The sequence below is a fragment of the Protomyctophum parallelum genome (assembly GCF_964188405.1).
Source record: "Protomyctophum parallelum genome assembly, chromosome: 11".
Lineage (NCBI taxonomy): Eukaryota > Metazoa > Chordata > Actinopteri > Myctophiformes > Myctophidae > Protomyctophum > Protomyctophum parallelum.
The window spans coordinates 44,615,754-44,641,616 of record NC_139707.1 but is presented as its reverse complement, the minus strand read 5'-3'; the positions used below and the strand labels follow the sequence as shown (position 1 = coordinate 44,641,616).

Here is a 25,863-nt window from a genome sequence, read left to right as displayed (position 1 = left end):
GGTGCGCCATACATTTTGAGACTGTATGTGGTGCTGTCAAAACGTTGTTACAACCACAGGTTGATTAGTTCCCTGATTCAAATAGGTTTATGTTTTTTTTGGCATTGGTATTATTATTACGATAACGACTGAACGGGTTCCATTACGGTTCTTAATTACAATCCAGGAACTCGATTGTGAACGGTAGTGACGTAACGAAGTCACGATTTATGGTGCAAAGAACACAGGACCGAATGGCACATACTGTAGGAGTTATGGATATACTGTACACACACACACACACAAAAGGTTAAACAACCACTTGGCAAACTTTAAGTACTGGAGCTTCTGTTGTTGAACCACAACCCACAATCCATCCATCCATCTTCAACCGCTTATCCGTAGTCGGGTCGCGGGGGCAACAGCTCCACCAGAGAGCTCCAGACAACCCACAATGCTTTGTGGAAAACCGTGAGACGTCCCCAAAACAAAAGCGCAACACTGAGAACAATAACGAAAACATAACATTACAATCCAATACATTTTCAGATCGACCTCTTATTTTTTTGTTGTGAACATGCCCCAGGTTTAGAGGAGAAGTGCAGTCATGAAAACTAAATCTGTCAGGCCCTGTCTCTCTAAAAGCATTCTGGTCATTCTTCATTCTTTAAACGTCTTGGTCAGAGATCACTAAAGACTGGATGACCCAACGCCCCCCAAACGAGACTGCAGTTTGGCCACTTAATTCTCCACCCTGACAAATCCTCTGAACAACAAGTTCAGCATTACCGGCATAACAATCATCATCATAGCTAGAGATCCCTCGTACGTGAACGACAAGAAGGACAACAGTTTTCTTTTCTTCAGTGTCTCACACCAAAACACGAGGCCAACGCCTTGCGGCACGCAACCCCCTGGAGTGGGGGGCTCTCTCTCTATACCCGCAAGAGGCAGTGCTGGTGTTAAAACACATGCAATGGTGTCATGGTGTTTTCTGACCACGATAGAGAACAAAAGAAAAAAGACAAAACAAAACCAACAACAAAGCAGAATAAAAATTGCACAGTCATGATTGGGGGTGGGGGGGGGGGGGTGTCATTGGGGGGCTTGGTGTATAGAACGAAGTTCGTGGGATTTGGGGCTGAGGAGGGGGCCAGGGGAGAGGTTGGAGGTTCGACCGTTGTGACCCCTCCAACCAGAACACTCAATAGCGGCGTTGGGACGCGGGGAGGGAGGAGGGGGCTGGTGTTACGCCGTCGCGGCGGGCACAGAGACCTCCAGCAGGCGGTTGTTTTTGCGCTTGCAGGACACCGTGCTGTTGCCGTTCTTGGGGACGCCCGGGACAAACTTGACGCACACCTTGTCCTGCTTGAACTGCACCAGAAACCTGTCCACGAGAAAAACATAATGGAACGCGGGCGTGACTTTGAGAGAGAGAACACACGGGTGAGACTGGAGGAGTAGACATGCTGCTAGTCGGAGCAGCGTGATTATGAATCCCACCAACGTTCTAGGGTAGACCCGCCTCACCATGTGTCCGATTGGCTCCCGGGAAGGCATAGTTTTACTGAGGTTAGGCCGTTCAGGTTAGGTTTAGGGCGGTGCATGCTTAGTTTAGACTAGTCATTGGTTAGACATGGGTTAAGGTTATGTTTAGGTGTGCTGCCCCGTGGGAGGTTAGGTTTAGACTAGTCATTGGTTAGACATGGGTTAAGGTTAGGTTTAGGTGTGCTGCCCCGTGGGAGGTTAGGGGTGCATACTTAGTTTAGACTAGTCATTGGTTAGACATGGGTTAAGGTTAGGTTTAGGTGTGCTGCCCCGTGGGAGGTTAGGTTTAGGGTGAGGGTTTGAGATAGCTTGTAGTTGTAGGACTAATGACTGGTTGCAAAAACGACTACTGGCCAATCACAGCAGGGCTTTCCTAGAACGTTGGTGGGATACATAACGCGTCGGAGCACAGCGACACACTTCATACATCGAGGCATTTGTCAAGATGGATTTCTGTGTCTTTGTGTGTTTTTATTTTTAAAGATTTGTTTGGCTTTTCTGCCTTTATTGCTAGTTTCAAGTGAAGATTGACAGGAAAGAGGGAGAGAGAGAGAGAAGGGGATGGGGAACGGGACTCGAACACGCACCGCGCTGTCAGGCCAGAGCCTATAATATGTGGCATGATGCGCCAGGACCGCTAGGCCACCGGGCACCCCCCCCCCCCTTTGTGTGTTCTTAAACTTACAGTAGCTGTGTATAGTTGGGGAGGTCGTCTATAACAAATTATCTGAAATGTCTTTTTTTTTTTTTTTTTATGCAGCATTTTGAGATTTGTGTCAAATATCAAGAGCATATTATTATTATTATCATTATTTAGAGAGCTTTAGGGTTTGAGCTATGTCTGATTTATACTCCAACGTAATATTTACTACAGTAGCAACACATTTCAGCTCTTTGCAGTTATATGGCAAAGAAAAGTGTGTGTGTGTGTGTGCGTGCATACGTGTCTGTGCGTGTGTGCGTGTGTGCGTGCGTGCGTGCGTGCATGCACGTGGTGGGCTCTTACTCGTCTGAGATATCGATGTCGAGCTGCTCGGTGGGCGTGGCTCCGGTCCGGTGCAGTTTGGTGATGATCTCGATCAGATGTTCACTACTGAGCAGGAAGTCTCCCTTGGAGGCCGACGCTGAACCCTGAGGGTGAGAAAGAGACGTGAAAATGTGCCTCAAATCCTTGAATAGATATTATTACAGAGTGAACATTTTAACTCAAATCTTTGAATATATATATTATTACAGAGTGAACATTTTAACTCAAACCTTTGCTTGGAGGTCCCTGGCATATTTACATATCATTTTTGGGGGCCTTGACATGAAATATTGAGAACCACTGATATAGAAACGTGAGGTTTTTCAGAAAAACAGACGTCAGGCCTAGGTTATCCCATTTTGACCTGAGATCGTAATTCTATAAATGTCTTCTACATCCTGACAGTTTTCTGGAAAAGCTATGTTTCTATGTCAGTCGATTTTTCAAAAATAGCAGACCTACAAGCTCATAGCGCGCCACTCGGTGGCGCGCTATGAGCTTGTAGATCTGCTATTTTTCAATAGCTAAAGCATAACATAATGCTAACACCAAAAGGGGTAAAACCATTCCTGGTGGGTCTGGCCTCACCTCTTTGAGCTTGAGGGCGAAGAAGCCGTCGCTCTGCGTGCTGACCGAGATGCTGGCCAGGTCGGGCAGAGGCACGCTGGACTTCACCTGGCCCGTCTTCTGGTCAGCCAGGACGAAACTGTTCTTGGTCAACAGGAAGATCCGCGTTGCACCCTGGGAACCGAACCAGCAGGAGACCAATCAGTTCAGTGGTTCTCAACCCACATGGTTTGGTGTGTGGGGGGGGTCCCCAGGTGATATTAAAGTGAGAATTTATTGACTTTTAAGAACCTTTTAATACATCAAAAATAAAAGATAATTAGAAAGAGACCATTACGGCATCAAAAGAAATCAAGAAATTATATTATAAAAACTGTCCAAAGATTGGCCAAATTGACGTCATGACCGTCAGTCCGTCAGTCCACTTCCATTAAAGTAAGCACTTCCACATTTTGCCAGTAGGTAGTGGCATCTTCAACGTTGGATAGCCTTACTTGGGCTTGCACTGAACCCCTAATTGCTCCCGATGTGCTGGTTGGTACCTTGCATGGTTTCCGCCGCCATCGGTGTGTGAATGGGTGAATGTAATGCACAATCTATGTAAAGCTCCTTGGATAAAGTCTGCTATATAAATGCACCATTGATGTTTACACACACCACAGACATGTCTTGATGTATGAGTGTGCATATTGCATAATGGTCACCTTGCCGTCAGATGTACGAGTGTGCATATTGCATAATGGTCACCTTGCCATCAGATGTACGAGTGTGCATATTGCATAATGGTCACCTTGCCGTCAGAGTGTACATAATACATAATGGTCACCTTGCCGTCAGATGTATGAGTGTGCATAATGGTCACCTTGCCGTTGTATTAGTGTGGTCATAATGGTCACCATGCCGTTGTATTAGTGTGGTCATAATGGTCACCATGCCGTTGTATTAGTGTGGTCATAATGGTCACCTTGCCGTTGTATTAGTGTGGTCATAATGGTCACCATGCCGTTGTATTAGTGTGGTCATAATGGTCACCATGCCGTTGTATTAGTGTGGTCATAATGGTCACCATGCCGTTGTATTAGTGTGGTCATAATGGTCACCTTGCCGTTGTATTAGTGTGGTCATAATGGTCACCTTGCCGTTGTATTAGTGTGGTCATAATGGTCACCATGCCGTTGTATTAGTGTGGTCATAATGGTCACCATGCCGTTGTATTAGTGTGGTCATAATGGTCACCTTGCCGTTGGCCCTGTTGATCTTGTTCACCACGTCGGCGAGCAGGACCTTCTCTTCCACAGCGCTGTTCAGTTTCTGGTACTTTGGGTTCTTGCCGATCTCCAAGTAGTCTCCTTTGAAAGGCTGGCACACACTGAGACACACAGAACCACAGCATTAAGACACGCACACACTGAGACACACAGCAGAACCATAGCATCACGCACACACACACTGTCTGAGACACGGAACCACACAGTGGTTCCTAAGTGTTTAGGTGGAAGTTAAACCTGGTGTGTTACTGTCCAGTACCTGCTGGGGTAAAGTGTTTTGTTTTATACCTGCTGGGGTAAAGTGTTTTGTTTTATACCTGATGGGGTAAAGTGTTTTGTTTTATACCTGATGGGGTAAAGTGTTTTGTTTTATACCTGCTGGGGTAAAGTGTTTTGTTTTATACCTGATGGGGTAAAGTGTTTTGTTTTATACCTGCTGGGGTAAAGTGTTTTGTTTTATACCTGATGGGGTAAAGTGTTTTGTTTTATACCTGATGGGGTAAAGTGTTTTGTTTTATACCTGATGGGGTAAAGTGTTTTGTTTTATACCTGCTGGGGTAAAGTGTTTTGTTTTATACCTGATGGGGTAAAGTGTTTTGTTTTATACCTGATGGGGTAAAGTGTTTTGTTTTATACCTGATGGGGTAAAGTGTTTTGTTTTATACCTGATGGGGTAAAGTGTTTTGTTTTATACCTGATGGGGTAAAGTGTTTTGTTTTATACCTGCTGGGGTAAAGTGTTTTGTTTTATACCTGCTGGGGTAAAGTGCCTTCTTGTCTTTGAAGATCTCACTGGCCTCCAGTTTCTCCTCATAGACCGCCTTCTTCTCGTTGGTGAACTGACCGCAGTACTTCTTGCACTGTGATGACACACGATGCAAAGTTTACACCACTAGTAGTAACACTGTGATGACACACGATGCAAACACAAGTTTACACCACTAGTAGTAACACTGTGATGAACACGATGCAAACACAAGTTTACACCACTAGTAGTAACACTGTGATGAACACGATGCAAACACAAGTTTACACCACTAGTAGTAACACTGTGATGACACACGATGCAAACACAAGTTTACACCACTAGTAGTAACACTGTGATGACACACGATGCAAACACAAGTTTACACCACTAGTAGTAACACTGTGATGACACACGATGCAAACACAAGTTTACACCACTAGTAGTAACACTGTGATGACACACGATGCAAACACAAGTTTACACCACTAGTAGTAACACTGTGATGAACACGATGCAAACACAAGTTTACACCACTAGTAGTAACACTGTGATGAACACGATGCAAACACAAGTTTACACCACTAGTAGTAACACTGTGATGAACACGATGCAGACACAAGTTTACACCACTAGTAGTAACACTGTGATGAACACGATGCAAACACCAGTTTACACCACTAGTAGAAACACTGTGATGAAAACACGATGCAAACACAAGTTTACACCACTAGTAGTAACACTGTGATGAAAACACGATGCAAACACAAGTTTACACCACTAGTAGTAACACTGTGATGAACACGATGAAAACACAAGTTTACACCACTAGTAGTAACACTGTGATGAAAACACGATGAAAACACAAGTTTACACCACTAGTAGTAACACTGTGATGAACACGATGCAAACACAAGTTTACACCACTAGTAATAACACTGTGATGAACACGATGAAAACACAAGTTTACACCACTAGTAGTAACAGTACTTCTTGCACTGTGATGCACTGTGATGCAAACACAAGTTTACACCACTAGTAGTAACACTGTGATGAACACGATGCAAACACAAGTTTACACCACTAGTAGTAACACTGTGATGAACACGATGCAAACACAAGTTTACACCACTAGTAGTAACACTGTGATGAAAACACGATGCAAACACAAGTTTACACCACTAGTAGTAACACTGTGATGAACACGATGCAAACACAAGTTTACACCACTAGTAGTAACACTGTGATGAACACGATGCAAACACAAGTTTACACCACTAGTAGTAACACTGTGATGAAAACACGATGCAAACACAAGTTTACACCACTAGTAGTAACACTGTGATGAACACGATGCAAACACAAGTTTACACCACTAGTAGTAACACTGTGATGAACACGATGCAAACACAAGTTTACACCACTAGTAGTAACACTGTGATGAACACGATGCAAACACAAGTTTACACCACTAGTAGTAACACTGTGATGAACACGATGCAAACACAAGTTTACACCACTAGTAATAACACTGATGAACACGATGAAAACACAAGTTTACACCACTAGTAGTAACAGTACTTCTTGCACTGTGATGCACTGTGATGCAAACACAAGTTTACACCACTAGTGCATCACAGTGCAAGAAGTATGCACTGTGATGCATCCCCACTAATGCTGGTGATAACATGCATGCCATGGTATGGTGGAAGTGGTTCTTTCATTTATGCTCCACGGGTCACAGTGTGGTTGTTATGTTGGAAACGGACCCTCCAGAGATGGAAGATCCTCCTGAGCTGTGTGTGCGTGGCGTCCAGGAAGAGGTAGGGTCGGCTGGGCCAGTTCTTGTCGACGGGGGACATGGAGGGTAACGTCTGCTTCAGGCCCAGGAAGTACTTCTGCATCTGCAGGTACAAGGACAACGCACTGCATTAATGTATGTACGGTATGTACGTTTGTACGTACTAGTGCATTCACTTCTAGTCAGTTTTACTAGTTGACTAGTTTACTAGTCGACTAGTTGTTTAACCACCTTTTATGTTAAAAAACTAGCTGCTTAATGCCCTATTACGTACTAATGCATGACTCCATGGCATACGCTTAGACACTCCTATTCACTTCGGAAGTTCGGATCAGAGTTTGAAATTCAAAATTATTCAACATTTCTCGGAACATTTCACGATTTTCTTTTTGTCTTTGACCTAACAAGCTGTGAGCGCCGAGCTTGTCGATTGGCTATTTTTGAATAGCCAAAGTATAAAATATGGTTTAAGTGGTTATAATGATCGTGATGCTGTATTAACTAATTTAGCTTTGGGGACCCCCTTGGAACCAGCTCCAGGACCCCCTGGGGGTCCCAGGATCTCACTTTGAGAACCACTGGTGTATTGTATACATTTTGGTGTTTGTCCAATGACAGTTTCTTTATAAGTTTTCAATGTCCAAATCTCTTCTACTTACAATTCTCTGGATGGTGAAGTCGTAGATCTTTTTGCCCGCGTTGGCTCTGAAGAACTTCCTATATTCCCGGCGGACCTGTTATATAAAAGGATAAACAGAACATTCTGTCAAGTGCCTTGTTGCCACGGTGGTTCACTGGGTTTGGAACGGGTCAGAACAAGTCAAACAGACCAGTGGACGACAGACAAACAGGACACTAGAAGAACAGACAGACGTCTGGGTTAGTGACAAACATGGACCATGTATTCTGGGGACGGCGGGGGGGGGGGGGAAGTAAAATGTCAGCCGTTTCTTCCCACTTCCCCCAATAATGTAATGGCTGAAATGTCAGTGACATAACAGGGCATAACATGACAAATGACCTTCATGCTGGTAAACTTTCAAAACACACAAACGGAGTAGGTTCGACTTCGAAACAGACGTTTGCACTGGGAGGGAAAGGTGCATTCAGTTATGTTCAGTTCAATTATATAGGGTCACAGTTGTACTGTTAAGACACGTTCTTAATGTAAATGATTAGAAAATACACATACAAGCACAACAGATCTAGAAAAAGTGCTCCTCGGAGGTCATGTAGGTTATTGGGACAGCAATGTTCGGAATTCGCCAATCAAGATGCAATATGAAAACAATGGACAAATCTGTAATTTGTACAGTAGGAGTATTATGAAAAAAAAAAAGCCCTTCTTGTGGCGCTATAATAGGGCAATGTTAAAAAGGGTGATTTGTGTGATGTTTGGACAAAATCTGTAGGAGTACAACAATAAGGTACAGTATGACATGCACACAGCGCAGACATCTAGAAAACAAAACAAAAACAAGATAACGTGAATGTGATAGAAACAGTTTAACAAAACAATAAATAAACGTTACTGAGGGGTTAGTGTCAGAGCTCAGCATGCAGACATGACGAGAGAGAGAGAGAAAGACAGACAGATCACAGAAAGCCTCTGCCATATCTGGAGGGCTTCAGGAACCAAGGAAGAAAAGACTAAAAACAAACCATCTGTCACTCAATTATTGTACCAGCTTATCTAAAGCAGGGGGGGGGGAGGGGGGGATTTACAGGGCGAGGTTTAACTCCGTAGAACATGGGGAGAGAAATATTGCTCCTCGCCTCATAAGCCTATACCTACAGTATAGTATACAGTATACCTACAGTATACACACTTCTCCACACATTGTTGTGACTATACAACATATACTTGATTCACCCAAAATAATTTGGACCCATTTCAACGACGCTAGGGCGGATGTGTTAACACTCCCAACGCCCAGGACGAAGTTCTTTGTCCTTTCTGTTAGTAACGCCCGACGCCCAGGACGAAGTTTATTGATACGAGAACGGATCGCATGGCTCCACAGCCTATAGGAGCGCCTGTTGGGCAATCCTCTGTGTTGCGTAAAAGTGAAAAAACTCCCTGCCCTGTTTAGTTGATGAAAACGAAAATCTTAAAACATTAATAACGTGCAATCTAAATCATCCCGTCTAATTATGAAAAAAGATCCTGTGTTAGACGGCCCTCCGCGGGCCAGTCGCTAGTCGCGATAGATTTATTCTTACCTCCCGTTGTTGTCGATCGACTCTAGCCCATTCTGACCTGAGATCAGATTCATACGAGGTTTCCACTGGACACACACTGGTCTGATTAACCCATTCTGACCTGAGATCAGATTCTACAAATGTTAGTCGCTCTTCGATTTTTCAAAAATAGCAGACCTACAAGCTCGTATCGCGCCACTCGGTGGCGCGATATGAGCTTGTAGATCTGCTATTTTTCAATAGCTAAAGCATAACATGATGCTGACACCAAAATGGGTGCCCGTTCAGAATGGGCTAGAGTGTTGTGGCTATTGTTAGCTGCTACACACACATTCACAACAACATCCGGTCCGTCGGTAAAAGTGTTTACAAATCGAATGGGCGCTATAATGTAATGGATTAAATAACCCCAGGCAATTAAAGTGATTATTAATCAGTGGTGGTGGAAAAAAAGTACTCAAATGTTTTACCTCAAGTAAAAATATCAATACTGCAATATAATACGCTGTTGTAAAAGTTCTGAATGTACTTTTAGCGTACTTATTAGCTGAAAAAAAGGTACTTAAAGTACCCGTTGTGCATTTTCAAAAGATTTAAATGTATAATAATCTTTTGAAAATAGATCTACAAGCTCACAATGGGTCGGAACAAGATCGGCCATTTTCAAATGGCTGAAATGTATACAGGGTTGAAGTGGTTAATGTAGGTTTCTGTAATAATAATCTAAATCTACAAAGAAACGAGAAATGTAGCGGATTATAAAGTACAATATTTGGAGCCTAGATGTATTGGAGTAGAAGTTAAAAAGTACTGGGAATTGGAAATACTCAAGTAGATTACCTCAAAATTGTACAGCACTCGAGTAGATTTCCACCACTGGTGTTAACACATTGTGGGCGGGCACCCCTTTTGGTGTTAGCATCATGTTATGCTTTAGCTATTGAAAAATAGCAGATCTACAAGCTCATAGCGTGCCACCGAGTGGCGCGCTACGAGCTTGTAGGTCTGCTATTTTTGAAAAATCGAAGAACGACTGACATTTTTAGAATCTGATCTCAGGTCAAAATGGGTTAATGCCATGAAAAAAAAGGCATGGGGGCTGGTGGGGACGGCGACAGTGAGGATGAGGGTTAGTGGGGGATGGGTATTGGCTAGTTAGTGGCCCGCGGGAGGTCTGGAAGGTACCTTGAGTCCCTGCCAGTAGGCCCAAATCACAGCGACCGCGTGCTTACGCCTGGCCTCTTCTTTCAGCCGCTTCAGCTCCCTGCGAGCCTGTCAGGGGGGGGAGGGGAGGGGAGGGGAAGGGGTGGAGGGGAGGGGAGGGGAGGCAGGGAGAGAATGAGCGGAGGAGGCAAAGGGAGGAGGCAGGAGCTGGTGGGAGTGTTGCTGGTGGTGAAATGACGTCCATCTTGTTTTGAGTGGTGTTACAGTACACACACACGCGCACACAGCAAGACACATGTCCATCGCACGAGCGCACACACACACACACACACACACACACAAGCACGAGCACGCGTCATGTCTGACAGCCAAGACACCAAGACATGTAAAAGTACTGGTCCAAATCTTGCAAAAGGGATGAACACTAATGAGATGAATAGTGGACGACTGGACACTGTGGGGGTCACACCACGATGACGTTATCCGTGCAGCATCTGTGTGAGTGAAACAAGACTTTTCATTGGCTGTCCAAACATCTGTGTGAGTGAAACAAGACTTTTCATTGGACGTTCAAACATCTGTGTGAGTGAAGCAAGACTTTTCATTGGACGTTCAAACAGTCCCAAAAAGAAGGAACCCACACAACACAACACAACACAACACTCAAAATAATTAAATAAAAACAGTAAATAAAAGGTTTTAGTTCAATTCAGCAAGCCAGTCGTAACGTAAACATGCATTAAGACACTCGGAAAGGTCAGAGTGCAGAGGTCAGGCAGAGGTCAGGCAGCATGCGGAGAGAGACTCTCAGGGATGGAGTTTAAAAACAACGCACACCCAAAACACACCGTCCACCTCGTTGTGGCACTGCTGAGGGAGGGGGAGGGGGGGGGGGGGGGCACACGGACACCTGAGATACTATCATAGCAACACCCCCCCCCGCCCAAATGGAGGCTCATCTGTAATCCAGTGACGTCATCATGGTGGGAAAAGAGGCTTAATGCTGGTGACTGCATCGTTCCACCCGTCCATGTCTGTCTCATGTGAAACCCCCAGGCGGTCACTCACTACTACTCCACTCGTAATCAAATATACAGAGTGTCAGACTGGCATGCAGAGTAAAGGATTGGGTGCGATGGGGGGGGGGGGGGGGGGGGGGGGGGGTGGCGGGGCGGGGGAGGGGGGGGAGGAGGGGTAGGGGGTGGTTTGGTCCAAAGAGCAAGACCCCTGGGTGTTGTTGTGTGTCTTGTGGTTTGTTTTCTCAAGCATGCAGGAGAGACGTTGTCATTTATTAAACATTAGACTATGGTGGTAATGGGGGTTGGCGTTGTTGTTGTTGGGGGGGGGGGTGAAGTTATAATGCTGGGGTGTGGGGAGGGGGGGGGGGGGGTCTGGCTCTGGGGAGAGGAGGGGTTTGATGGAGGCGGTTTCACACGGACGTCGACAAAAGGCCTCAAATACCTTGGTGCCCTGCCAGCCGGCCCAAATGACCGACACGGCGTGCTTATTCCTGGCCTCCTCCTTCAGCTGACGGAGCTCTCGTCTGGCCTGGTGGTGGTGGGGGGGGGGGGGGGGGGGAGCGGTGGTTCGAGGGGAGGGAGGGAGGGAGGGGAGGAGGGGGGGAGTGGGGCGGAGGTTAATTTCAATTTCATTTCATTAACTGTTCCCAGGAGGGTGTTGTTGAGTGGGTGTTTATAATGAAGAAAAGCTTGCAAATGGGACTAAATAAAAGACCATGCTACAGCTGAAAAATACCCAAAGGCACTCAGTCGGCAAACAGGAACAAATTTACAGTAAAGCACATGGCAGTGGAGCAAAGGGGATATCATTAGGATTATTATTAGTGTTATATAGTGTCTGATAACGGCAACGTACTGAAGTTCATTATAACGGCTAATTATTTCCCTCTGATATGTACCCTGTGCCGAGGGCTTTGGTCACGCGACGTACCTTGTCTTGTCATACAATCAGCCGGCAGAAGCTCTTTGATTCTTATCGGGAAGGTTGGGGCATTTATTACGTAGGGAGATAAGACGACGAGTAACAATTACCAAGGACGTGCTTAACGTGACTCTAAAAGCTTGGAAGCTAACAGAGATAATGCCTTTTATCTAGTCCTCCTCCTATCAGGGGAAGGTATAGGGTCTGACGGCACTGGAGAGACCATCGGCCCTGTCGGGGGGAAACCTCATTAAGTCATTCTGACCTGAGATCAGATTCATACAAGGTTTCCGCCGGACACACACTGGTCTGATGAACCCATTCTGACCTGAGATCAGATTCAAAAAATGTCAGTCGCTCTTCGATTTTTCAAAAATAGCAGACCTACAAGCTCATATCGCGCCACTCGGTGGCGCGATATGAGCTTGTAGATCTGCTATTTTTAAATAGCTAAAGCATAACATGATGCTGACACCAAAATGGGTGCGGTTACTTTTCAGGACTCGAGCAGCCATAAGACGGGGTCCAGTGGATGGAACGTAACTAAGTACTTTTACTTAATTACAATTTTGAGGCATTTGTGTACTTTACTTGAGTATTTCCAATTTCCAGTACTTTTTTTTACTTCTACTTCTAGTCCAGACTCCAATCGCATGAATGGAAATGCGATTTCAAGGGGAGTGGTTACCAAGGGCAGTGTACATTTTTTCACAATACTTTTTTGATTTAGTCTTAGTCTTTTGAATAACGCACCATTTAGTCTTCTGAAAAACCTTAGTTAACTTTAGTCTTTATAGTCTTAGTCAACAAAATTAACTGTGACGAGGCCACGAAATTCTTTGACGTGGCATAAAGAAAAGGCAGTACAGTCAGAAATAATAACAATGTACTCATTGGGAGATCTAAAAGGTCAGAGGTGATGACGAATGAGTGTGGGCTTCAGTTCCTGAGGGATTCTCACGGCCCTCTACCATATATATATTATATCATTATTATATAATATTGCTTGTGAAGAACGAAAGCACAGGTAAAGCATCTTTCTCTGTCAGTGATCCAAAAATCAGATCACTGCCTTCCCTATAGGTCAATTCAGGGAAATGATTTCTAGCACTTTTACTCAACAATGTAACTGTTTTAATTGATTCTCATCCATCTATTATAGTTATGTTTTGCTTTGGACACTTTCTGTTTTCCAATTCATACATTTGATATTGCTGTATTTAGTGTATGTTGTTGACTTTGTGTTTAGTATTTCGGCTACATTGAAAATAAGGGCCTGCCCCTCAATTGTACTCCGAGTTTAAATAAAAGGTTATGATGATGGCGACAGAACTGCCAAAACTGATAAAATGGCGGAATTTCCACAGAAACAATAAGGGGGTCTAACGCCCTTCGGGCTTGACCCCTAATTAATAAAAGAAGTAGGCGGTAGTTAAATTTTAATAAAAACACAAAGTTAAAATATGAAGATAAGAGGTTTCTGCCCGACAGACCAGTGTTGTTTTTTAAAGCAAATTTTGATTTTAGTTTTAGTCATAGTCTCTTGAATAGTTTTAGTGTTAGTCTAGTTTTAGTCGACTAATTGTCATAAGATCTCTTGTCCACTAGTCCCTTCCTAACAATTTAGTCTAGTTTTTTATCTGTTGACGAAATTGTCAATACATTAGTCTTAGTTTTAGTCATAGCTTAATTTTAATTTAGTTTCGTCTTAGTTTTAGTCGACGGAATCAACACTGCGACAGACGGCGCTATGCTCTTCTGGTGAGCTTACAGCATCTACACTGCACTACCCTGACGACAGGCAGCGCCTGAGGCAGGAATACAAAGTGCTGCCATGTGTGCTGTGATGTGGTCGTGATCACATGGATGCTGCCTAAACCCCCCTCGGTGTGTTCGGTGGACAGTTCTTGGTTCTCACAGCCAGGGCGAGGGGCGTGCCCATTTCATCGACTAAAAACTAAGAAGAAAAATCACACCCGTGTGACTTGAGGAGGAGCTTTGCATCATCATGACGTAAAGTAGACACTAATGTCTATTTGCTCAGACACTATGACGTAAATGTATCCAGTCATTGTCAATTTTATGTTTGTTTAAGACAAAGTTTGTGGGCGGTAACTACAGGCTGGATATAGGGAGTTACACTGTTATTTTGTAAAGCTATGAGTTAACACATTTTGAGCCCAAGACGTCCACGAATTACCGCTATGCAGTGCCAAAGACGTCTAGGCAAAAACAAACACACAAATTTTTTTTTTTAAGATTTTAAAGTTAAAAGTGGGCACCCTGGGTAACTATTTTGAAAGTGTTGTGTGGACACACAATGTGTTTTTAACAAAACAGACCATAGAGTACGTTAGTAGGTCAAAACCTCCAAAATAAAAGCCCAAAATGCCACCTATATAGAGCAACAACAATCACACAGAATGAGTATAAAATAAAACCCAGATGGAGGGACATCGGACGGAGCAGTGGAGGACAGACATCACAGGGGAAGGAAGGGTGGGGGGTAAGGGGGACATCGATGGGTTTTAAACTCTAGTGGTCAGTTTCCAGGTTGGGACAATGAGATGGGATGTTTCGGGAGGGAGGGGAGGGGAGGACGGGGACAGGACAGGACAGGGCATGATGGGGGACACACGATGATGGTGGGGGGGCTAGCCGAGGGGGGTTGAAATACCTTGGTCCCCTGCCAGTACGCCCAAATAACTGTCACCGCGTGTTTATTCCGCATCTCCTGCTTTAGACGTCTCAGCTCCATCCGAGCCTGGCAGCAGGTTGTGTAGGAGGAGGAGGTGGAGGAGGAGGTGATTAGGAGGAGGGAACAAACAACAGAGCAGAAGAGGCAGATGAAAGCAGAAGGAGAGAGAAATAAATGGAGAAATTTGCAGCAGTTTGTGTGTGTGATGATCAGCCACAGTGGGGGAGGATTATAGAGGAGAAAATGACAGTGATAATGTTGGGCGAAAAGGTTTGTGTCGAGAAATCATGACACCCGAGCGCGTTGCTTTGCTTCAGTCGCAAGATCGGAGCACTGGGAGTGAAAAGCATTAATGTTGATACAAAATTAAATTACAACAAGTGTTGTGTGAGTTGTATTTCAAGTAGAGCAGTTGGTTGGAATACTGCAAAAAGTCTGGATGAGTCACTGGAAGATGTAGCAAAAATAATTGATTTTTTTAACTATTTGAACCCTAGATACGGAGCCCCCACCAGCACAATGGCAACACGTTGCCACACATTGTGGGCTTGTAGATCTGCTAATGTTTGCCGAATTTTCAGCCCCACATAAGCCCTATAACATCCATAATTCTAGTAAAAACCTTCACTAGAAAATGGCGGATGGACAAGGCCAGAACGCGCCATTTGCGACACGTTTTGAGCTTGTCTGACGTTTGATCTTGTCAATCCGCTACCTTCAGTGAAGACGCTACGTAACGTAGAGACGAAAACAGAAAGGTTACTAGTACAGAGCCCTAAAACACTCAACAACATATGGAGTTTAAGTGGTTAACCCATTAAGCCGATTCTACTTAACCCATTAAGCCGATTCTACTAAATGTCTTCTATATCACTGAAAACCTCTGTTGACTCATGTTGCTATACGTATGCGTGGTTCACAAACTTTTTTCACGTCCACGACCGCAGTTACATGAATTTGGCCGCGGACCCTCATCTTAAACGACCAGAAAGGTAGTACGCGTATAATTACTTTTTGTCTGGCAGCCCGCCAGAACCGTAGCCTACACGTTTTCTAGGATTTATATTCTTTAATCCATGTTTTGATCGGATAGAATCGTTAGCTGCCGCTCGTTAGCATCACAGTGTAAAGTGGGACCATGGCCGCGGCCATTTTGAAGATGCGCGCGCATCCACCTGCACTCTATGTGCTGCTTTCAATGGCCCGTTATCTCCAAATCGGCGCAATGAATGCCGTTTCTGGTGAAAACAAGGTTTTTCAAAGGCAGACAGCAGGAGGCGCTGTGATACTCGGGGTCGGGTTTACTCTGCACCGAGCGAGAGAACAACAACCGGTCAAGACACCATGCAAAGCATTATGTCATCGTAACATCCGGTTACGGATATTTGGCTCTTCAAAATAAGGGTTGCAAGCGGAAAAACCTTGGCAATGCACGATAAAGAGATGAATTAATCGTGGCATTGTGTCATTGTGCCAGGGACCCCCCGAGAAGCAAAGATTTGAGTTAAATGCATGGTTCCATGCATGGCTCCATGCATGGTTCCATGCGTGGTTCCATGGTGCTCTGCGTGGGTACCTGGGTGCCGTGCCAGTAGGCTGCGATGGTGGTGACCGCTTCCTTGCACCTCTTCTGGTACTTCAGTTCCCTGAGGATCTTGCGGGCCTGGTGGGGGGTTTCAAAATGATGAACACTTTGACAGTGGTGCAAAGTAACTAAGTACTCAACTACTGTACTGTAGGTATTGTTTTTTCTTTAATTGAGTATTTTCCACTTTGAATACCTTTACTTCTACTCCACTACATACTCTACACTACATACTCCACTACAAATATTGTACTCTACAAGCTCATAGCGCTGCACTCGGTGCCGCGCTATGAGCTTGTAGATCTGCTATTTTTCAATAGCTAATGCATAACATAATACTTTAAAACACCTAAAAGGGGTTAAAAGAATAGAAATGTTTGCAGATTTACCTTCCATCCTCTGGTGAAGGACTGCACCCTGATGGTTGCACTCTTGATCTTCTGATATTTCTTTTGTTGCTGTTGAGAAAAGAAAAAAAAAAGTTAAACTACAAATCGAATTCATGGAGAATTGATGATATAGCAGCAATATAGGAGACCAAGGAAAAACTATATAAAATATATATAAACTCCACAACAACTCTTACAGTGTTAATGATGATCCTACTGATGGTTCAAAGATAGATTCTCTTGTTAAGATCGGTCTCCTATTGACTTCACACATTGGATTATTGTCTCGGGATGGCGACAAAAACAAATAAATACAATAATAAAAAAAATCCTCTAACCACTTAACCTTTTCGACCCCACGGGGGTCCGGGAGGGAAAATCTAAAATATCGGAGTTGGAACCTGAGACCTTGACCAGCCCCATTTACCCGCTGAGAGCTGTTCATGAGGTGGACAGAATCTAGGCTCAGGAGTTTAACCCTACATGGTGGAGTCGAGTCCCTCAGGGGTCTATGGTAGGGTATTTTCCGTTATTGTGAGGAAAGCTTTCGCTGAGAATAGAGAGTATGCACATGCATGATTTCCCCATCAGGACACGCCCCCCTCATCTAGACTGAGTGGCATAACATTGAGCAGCATGGAGTGTTGGAATTTGGAAGCGCTCGTTGGAAATCACTCAACCGTCCGGCCGTACCACCTGTTTCTAAATGTCACATAATGCAGGAGGCAGCGAAATGTTGTGTTATTGAAAACAAGCACTTCCAAACTCTGACACTTATAATCAAAAAATAATCAAATGCAGGGCATTTCTTGACATAAAAATCCACCATAGAAACGTCATGAGCTACTTTCTGAGACAAAAACTTTGCAGATAGAAAGAGGATAATTCAAGCTTTTCGTACAGCTGCAATGTCAGTGAGTTTAACATTGTTTAATGCAATCAGACAGGGCTTTTCTGTTTGGATGAATGGGCTGTCAAGGCCGGAAAGTAGTTTTTTGCCACTCAGTGGGCGTTCCCGCATAACTTCCAGGTACGATGATGTCTCTCTCCCCACAATAATATGGATTTAAGTGAGGCTAGAGAGTAGAAATGCGCTTAAAAATAAATAAATCAGGTGTCTCACCGCGTAGCGCCGGTACCAGGCCGCCACCACCACCTGGCTCCTCTTCAGCAGCAGGAAGTGGGTGCGACACTTCCAGCCGCGGTAGATCTTCTGGATGAGCGTGGCCAAGTCCTCCAGACACTGCCTCCTCCTCTCCTCCAGGAAGAAGAGCTGGGGATGGGATATCATTCAGGTTGATTTATTTAGCCAATGCAAAGTCCTTTTTTTCCCTCATAAATTAACACCGTCACACAGAAGCATCATTTGAATCCTGAAAAGTAATAGTTTTGGACACACAAGGTTTTCTACCCGACTAGAGACCATGACGATAAACGGCCTGAGGGGGGCACTACTGTGCATCTGCCCAAACACATGCCAGCTACGGTAGTTCCCAGCTTTACTCTCAGGTGATGTGAGGATATAAACCGAAGGGGTTAATGGAGGTCTAGTAACTCAACCTAGACTCACACACATATGAGCTGTGCGTGTGTGTGTGTGTGTGTGTGTGTTTTGTGACCAAATATCCCCACAAGTATAGCAGAACTTGAGAAATGGAAGTCAATAGGATCATTTCCCTACTAGTCCTCACACGAAACAAATGGTTTAAAAATACATATTTTTAGATCTACAAAGAATATTCAGGTTGTGTTTAGGGTTATGATTAAGGCGTTTTAGAGGTTAGGTTTAGGGGTTAATACTTAAGACTAACTTATTTTTAAAGTAGTGATGCATCGATGTGTGTGTGTGTGTGTGTCAGTGTGTGTGTGTGTGTGTGTGTGTGTGCTGGAGAGACGAGGGACGGCGATAAGGCCCATGCTATATCTTTATCATATATAGAGACATCAGTCATGGGTGGAAATCCCCATCATCACGGCTTTGAGATCGTGTTGTTACAAGTCTTGTTTGGTCTCTTGGGGCTCCCTGCCTCCCTGCCTGCCTGCCTCCCTGCCTCCCTGCCTGACTGCTCGTCTGCCTCCCTGTCTCCCTGCCTGCCTGCCTCCCTGCCTCGCCGCCTCCCTCCCTCCCTGCTCGCCTGGGTGCAGTACTTTAGTTCGACTAGTCATTGGTCCGAAAAACGACAACCCACCTCAAACCCTAACCTAAACCATAACCACAAGCACGGGAGCAGAGGCGCTATAGTCCGAGATGCGTCGGGCATGTCGGACTAATGCTCCGTCGAATTTCCATGCAGTCCCCTGCCTGCAGCCTGCTGGGGGTGTGATCCAGTGGATCTACAAGTGGTCCCCTGCCTGCCTGCTGGGGGTGTGATCCAGTGGATCTACAAGTGGTCCCCTGCCTGCCTGCCTGCTGGGGGTGCGATCCAGTGCTGCCGGGTTTTAAAAGCTCCCGTACGAGTGTTACATAAAATGTTGGTTTCCCAGGCTGGCTGAGTGGAACCATATGTTCACAGAATGTTACTTACAGGCTAATTGCTGGAGAGAGAGAGAGAGAGAGAGAGGGGGGGGGGGGGGGGGGGAGGAGGGGAGGGGGCTGCAGTGAGAGACCCCCTTCCTGCCACTGATCGCTCTTAACAACTAAAACCCTCCAGACTTAGTAGTAAAAATGGTCCTCACTCAGTTGCAACAGTTTCAAAAAGCTACCAAGCCACACGTTCCTACGTGCGTATACCTGTGTGTGTGTGTGTGTGTGTGTGTCTGTGTATACCCGTGTGTGCGTGTATACTGTATATAAAAATAACTATTTCCGACAGCATTTTGGAGAGAGAGAGACACAGACAGACAGACAGACCTACCGTTCTGGGGTTCCTGATGAAGATCTTGCAGCGTCCGTAGGCAAACTCCTCCGCTGGAACCTGGAGGTCTGCCATCAGCACCTCCACTCCCTCCCTGAAGGGTCAAAGAGGTCACGGTCACAACTCAAAACGCAGTCATCACAACCCGGGACGTCGACAGGGAGGACAATGGAACAGATCAATGGTGTTGTACAGACGAGGGTTAGGGTGCACCACATTCTAGGGGTTATTTGGAGTTGAAACAAAGAGGGAAAGCCATCGAGAATAGATAAACACACACACATCAAGGATAGATAAACACACACACATCAAGGATAGATAAACACACAGGTATTGGGCTGTTGGTTGAGGGGAGGGGATGCGTCTTGTGAATCAACCAAATCGTTGACGTTGAGTGGAATATGCCTCATCTTTTCAGGATTTAAATTAATTTTTTTTTGCAAAAGTAGCAGATCTACAAGCTCGATGTACTACTTTTGATACTTATTTGTACGTGGCGCTTCACTATAGGCATTAAATCACTATATATATTATATATATATATGAGAGAGAGAGAGAGAGAGAGAGAGAGAGAGAGAGAAATAAGAGGTTTCTGTCCGACAACAACAAAGTATGTGTTTTAGGCATCAGATAAGAGTGAATAACAGTGAATGAAACATGTGAGTCAGACTGATAAGAGACAGCAGGACAGATAAGGGAGAGAGACGCCACCACAAGCACAGGAGCTGCAGAGAGACTTCTGATCATCTGGTGATGTCCGGTGCTTTTGCCTGAAATAGAATGCTGCCGAGATTCTTGCAAAGAGGTGTTTTTGTATATCGTGCGAGTTGTGTGTGTGTGTACAGTACGTGTACACTAACAGTACGTGTACAGTACGTGAGCAACCATCGCTGTAGGCGATAGCACGCCCTGTGGGCGGAAACATTCGATTAATGAGGCAGAGCTTAAGCCTAAGGAGCCGTGTCCATAAAATAATTATTTATTTTGCATTTCAACGGTAAAGGCGTGTTGGTGGCGCTCCAGTTTCCCTGCACCCGAGCATAGAGGGTATGCGTGTGACATCATTGCACCTGGAAGTTATGCGGGAACGCCCACTGAGTGGCCAAAAACTACTTTCCGGCCTTGACAGCCCATTCATCCAAACAGAAAAGCCCTGTCTGATTGCATTAAACAATGTTAAACTCACCGACATTGCAGCTGTTACGAAAAGCTTGAATTATCCTCTTTCTATCTGCAAAGTTTTTGTTTAAAAAAAATCCACCATAGAAACGTTATGAGCTACTTTCTGTCAAGAAATGCCCTGCATTTGAGTGCTTGTTTTCAACATTGTGCTGCCTCCTGCATTATGTGACATTTAGAAACGGGTGGTACGGCCGGACGGTTGAGTGATTTCCAACGAGCGCTTCCAAACTCCAACACTCCATGCTGCTCAATGTTTTGCCACTCAGTCTAGATGAGGGTGAGGCGTGTCCTGATGGGGAAAATCATGCAATGTGCATACTCTCTATAGACATTCATTGCTGCCGACGGCCCGGTGTATGTTTGTATGATCTGACCGTCGTGTCAGACAACGACGTGGTCGTTTTACGACTCGACGTTGAATCGCTACCTGTGTAAACCTGGCGTTGTGATTGGAGGCTTGTCGGTCTCACCTGGCGGGGCCTCTCCAGTGGGGCCAGGTCTGTTTGCAGAGCATCTTGTAGCGCTCCAGGCAGGGCTCGTAGAGCTGGCGGAAGGCGTAGCCCGCCCGCCGCACCCTCACGTTCTCCATCAGGCCCAGGTAACGCACCTGGTGGCACACCAGGGAGTCTGTGAAGATGTGGGCCGCCTTCTTGTCGTTGGGCTTGATGCACCTATACGGGGCAAAAGGACTTCAGTTTACCCATTTTTTTAACCCATTCTGACCTGAGATCAGATTCATACGAGGTTTCCACTGGACACACACTGGTCAGATTCTAAAAATTCAGATTCTAAAAATGTCAACTCGTTCTTCGATTTTTCAAAAATAGCAGCGCTACAAGCTCGTAGCGCGCCACTCGGTGCTGCACTACGAGCTTGTAGATCTGCTATTTTTCAATAGCTAAAGTATAACACCAAAAAGGGCTTAATCCGCCGTCCAGAATGGATCAGACGGAAAGGGAGCTCCAACCTGATGTAATTGAAAGGGAAGCTCCAACCTGATGTAATTGAAAGGGAAGCTCCAACCTGATGTTAATTGAAAGGGAAGCTCCAACCTGATGTAATTGAAAGGGAAGCTCCAACCTGATGTAATTGGGGTTCTTGGTCTGCAGGTTCCTCATCAGAACGCCCACGGAGGCCTTGAACTGGGAGCCGGCGGTGGGCGGCCTCTTCAGGTTGACCTTGGCCGGGTTGCCTTCGGGGAACAGCAGCTTGATGAGGCTGTGGTTGGCCTTGTACATGGCCTGGGAGAGGTCGCGGTACAGCAGGTCGTTGTTCTTGTCCATGAAGCCCTCCACGCGGTACAGCACCTGGTGTCGGCAAAACGAAACGAAACAACGGAAAACCAGTTGAGTTATCCCATTAAGACCATTCTGACCTGAGATCAGATTCTAAAAATGTCAGTCGTTCTTCGATTTTTTCAAAAATAGCAGACCTACAAGCTCGTATCGCGCCACTCGGTGGCGCGATATGAGCTTGTAGATCTGCTATTTTTAAATAGCTAAAGCACGACATGATGCGAACACCAAAATGGGTTCCCGTTCAGAATGGGTTAAGACCATTTAGGGCTGACGTCGAAAATAAAAAAATGACAGTTTTGACAGTTTTCTGAAAAACCTTGTGTTTTCAATATTTCATGTCAAGGACCCCAACAATTATATGTAATATGCCCCCCCCCCCTTCTGAAAATATGTTGTTCCAGGGACCTCCCCAGAAGCAAAGATTTGAGTTAAAAACGTTCGCTCTGAAAGCATATATGTGACCAGATTTGACTGAGAGACTACCATTGCGCAAATTCCAGCTTTTCACCAGAGGAGATTTATTGTCTCCACCAGGCCGAAGGCATGTGGGGAGAGTATGTTTTGCACTCCGTCCGTCCGTTTGTGTGTCCGTCCGTGTGTCCGTGTGTCCGTGAACAGCTAATCTCGGCCACCGTTAACCCGGTCGATGCCATATTTTGCACACACACTCCCTGGATGCCAACCATGAACCTCTGCCCCAAACTTTCCAGAACGGCCTGTTATAGCGCCACCAGGAGGCCGCTTTGTGCAAAACAGCCACCGTTAACCCGGTCGATGCCATATTTTGCACACACACTCCCTGGATGCCAACCATGAACCTCTGCCCCAAACTTTCCAGAACGGCCTGTTATAGCGCCACCAGGAGGCCGCTTTGTGCAAAACAAGTTTTTGCACAGTACACCTACAGATTTTGTCCAAACATCACGCAAATTGGTACACAGTCTCTCTAGAGCCATTCAACGAAACGGGTCTTTCAGATTTATCAGACTCCATCCTGATTGGTTAAGATTGGCTTCCAAAGTTCACAGGAGTGCTCAGTTTCAAACAAAATGCTGCAAATCATGAACACATCGTGTGATTTCCGTGAAATTGTGCACCCACATTCCCACTAGGCCGAGGACGAAATGCCACATGAACAATTTCAACTCAGCCTCAAGGTGGCGCTATAACTGGCCAAAAAGTGTTTTTACCTCTAACTGCACGGATCTGTGGATAACCTGGTGGAGACCTGTGCCCGGAAGGGCACTTTTTCTAGTTTTTTATGTTTTATGAGTTTATAGCACAGGCAGACTCTTCACATACTACAGCATGTCTGAAATAAGTGTCAGAGCTGAAATCGACATGTAAATATGAAATAAATGCTTAAACATGTAGCTAGGTGTAACGTTAGAGACCACAGAAGTGAACCTTTCAAGCCCGTTTTCTCAACTCGCTGTTTCTCTGCAAGACATTACTCTATAAGCCATATCTCCAAAACTGGTGAGTAAAACTGAACAACCAATATGTCAATTTGAAGCTATGATGATTCCCTGCTTTCAGATGACATGAAACGAACAAAAGATCCAATGGCAGTCCCTCAGTCAAATGTAGTCACATATATCTATCTATCTATGGAGGCCTGTACTGTCTGTGTACCTTGCCGGCGTAGTGCTGGATGCGGAAGCAGTTGTGCGGGAGGCTCTGGTCGGTGATGAACTTGGAGTTCCTGCCGAGGCGGCTCTCAAAGTGCTGGTGCTCGGCGCACACCGTGTTCAGCTTGTCCAGGAAGGTGTCGTCGGTGACGGTGCCGGGCCTCAGGCACTCCTCGTCCAGCATGGCCATGATGCCGTTCTGGTTCTGGAGGAGGGGGGGGGGGGGCATTTTGATCCGTTTAGACCTGAGAAATGGCTTCTAAATCCTAATAGTTTTCTGAAAAACTTCTGTTTCTGTGTCAGTGGTGCTCAATGTTTTTCATGTCAAGGACCCCCAGAATTATCTCTATTGGGCCACGGACCCCCATCACAAAATATGTAGTTCCAGGGACCCCCCCCCCCCAGAAGCAAAGATATGAGTTAAAAACATTCGCTCTGAAAGAATATATTTAAAGATTTGCGCCTCACTTTAACGATTTTTCTAAAATAGCAGACCTACAAGCTCGTAGCGCGCCACTCGGTGGCGCGCTATGAGCTTGTAGATCTGCTATTTTTCAATAGCTCAAGCATAACATAATGCTAACACCAAAAGGGGTTCCCGCCCAAAATGGGTTAATGTAGACATAGCACTCTATAGTCTATATTGTCTATATAGATACTCCACTGTTAGGTTCTTGACTTACATTTTAAATTGTATTTGATGTATTTCCATGTTTTGTTCTTGCTTACTGTAAACCGCTCTGTAATAAGAGCTAAATTGTAACTTGAAGTGAAATAGGCGAGGTGATGGCGGCGCTTTGATGACGCCGTGGTTATTGCGTCAGTGAAAGGCAACGTTTTTGTCGTCGGCAGTGGTGGAAAAATGTACTCTCATATTTTGAGGGGCGCTTGCCCTCGTACATGTATGAAAAATGCTATAATGGGATACAATCTAAACACTTATATACTGTATAAGCCCTATAAAGTTATGATGGACCGATAATTCGCTGTAAGAGAAATTGCCGAATCTAGCCGATTTACAAGCTCACTAGATTATTATTATTTATTTTTTTATCCCACGATTTTGTAACCCATTTTTCACCCCTGTGTCAATTATCTAATGTGATCCTGGGCTCTACACACCCTCCACCAACCTGGGGAGAGCAACGGACTTGAACTCATGCTTCCTTCATGCCTGAGTGTCCAAGTTGCTCCTTTACACCTGACAGGGGGGGAGTTTCCCTGGTTGGACGTGGCGTGTGGAAGGAACACGTTATTCCAACCAGTTCCTTTCCTTTCCCCTCCATCAGGCGCCCCGGCTGGCCAGGGGGAGGCAGTTTAGTGACCAGGATTACTGCATGCTTTTTTGTGAGGGTACCTACCCTATAGGGGACACGGGGAGAACATGCAAACTCCACACAGAAAGGCCCTTTCGCCAACCCCCGCCTCGGGTATGGGCACTGATGACGCGGAGGAGGAAACACGCCGCCAGCACCCACAGCGTCCCGAGCGGGAATCGAACCCAGGACCTTCTTCACTAGATTTCACAACTGAATTACTATAACGTTTTTTAACGTTTTGTCCAAAATGACCAAAATATGGACACCAGGTTGAAAGTAGTATATACTGTATATGCTGCCAGTCCATGGTGTCCATTTTCTGAGGTCAAAAATAGATTTTCCCGTGTTGAGACGACCAATATCCCCTCCAGACAGAGGCTCTGTGCCAAGTTCAAGTTTCAGTTTTGTTTTGCTTTCCAAGAACTGGGAGACACTGAGAGACCAACTCACATTCTCAATGAGGTCACAGATAACAGCGTTGTTGAAATAGTCGATGTTGGTCCACTCGATGCCCTGTAAAAAAATACAAAAAAAAACAAATTACATGGAGTCAAACTTTCTTGTCAAAAACGTTCACTTGAGGCTTCCCGAGAAAGCTCTCAGTCTCTCAGTCACCTGGAGTCACTTATACACTTCTGAGTGGTTTAACAGACACGTTATTAGCT

At 45.2% G+C, this 25,863-nt stretch overlaps 1 protein-coding gene across 4 annotated transcripts in view; it reads right to left on the bottom strand.

Moving 5' to 3' along the window:
- Window positions 1-1,089: 1,089 nt before the first annotated feature.
- The window catches only part of myo1b (myosin IB), a 131,466-nt gene continuing 106,692 nt past the window's right edge, over window positions 1,090-25,863 (bottom strand). For 2 of the 4 annotated variants that reach the window (XM_083777069.1, XM_083777070.1), the window contains 18 exons: window positions 25,649-25,711; window positions 23,884-24,084; window positions 22,031-22,257; window positions 21,421-21,621; window positions 19,769-19,862; window positions 18,037-18,186; window positions 16,914-16,982; window positions 16,516-16,602; window positions 14,919-15,005; window positions 11,762-11,848; window positions 10,322-10,408; window positions 7,594-7,668; window positions 6,903-7,037; window positions 5,142-5,248; window positions 4,358-4,490; window positions 3,143-3,295; window positions 2,534-2,658; window positions 1,090-1,366 (listed from right to left, as the gene is read on the bottom strand). In XM_083777069.1, the coding sequence (XP_083633195.1) occupies window positions 1,228-1,366; window positions 2,534-2,658; window positions 3,143-3,295; window positions 4,358-4,490; window positions 5,142-5,248; window positions 6,903-7,037; window positions 7,594-7,668; window positions 10,322-10,408; window positions 11,762-11,848; window positions 14,919-15,005; window positions 16,516-16,602; window positions 16,914-16,982; window positions 18,037-18,186; window positions 19,769-19,862; window positions 21,421-21,621; window positions 22,031-22,257; window positions 23,884-24,084; window positions 25,649-25,711 (2,220 nt within the window). In that variant the 3' untranslated portion in view covers window positions 1,090-1,227. The remainder of the gene's footprint in view (window positions 1,367-2,533; window positions 2,659-3,142; window positions 3,296-4,357; window positions 4,491-5,141; window positions 5,249-6,902; window positions 7,038-7,593; window positions 7,669-10,321; window positions 10,409-11,761; window positions 11,849-14,918; window positions 15,006-16,515; window positions 16,603-16,913; window positions 16,983-18,036; window positions 18,187-19,768; window positions 19,863-21,420; window positions 21,622-22,030; window positions 22,258-23,883; window positions 24,085-25,648; window positions 25,712-25,863) is intronic. The other 2 variants (XM_083777071.1, XM_083777072.1) reach the window with 2 other exon arrangements.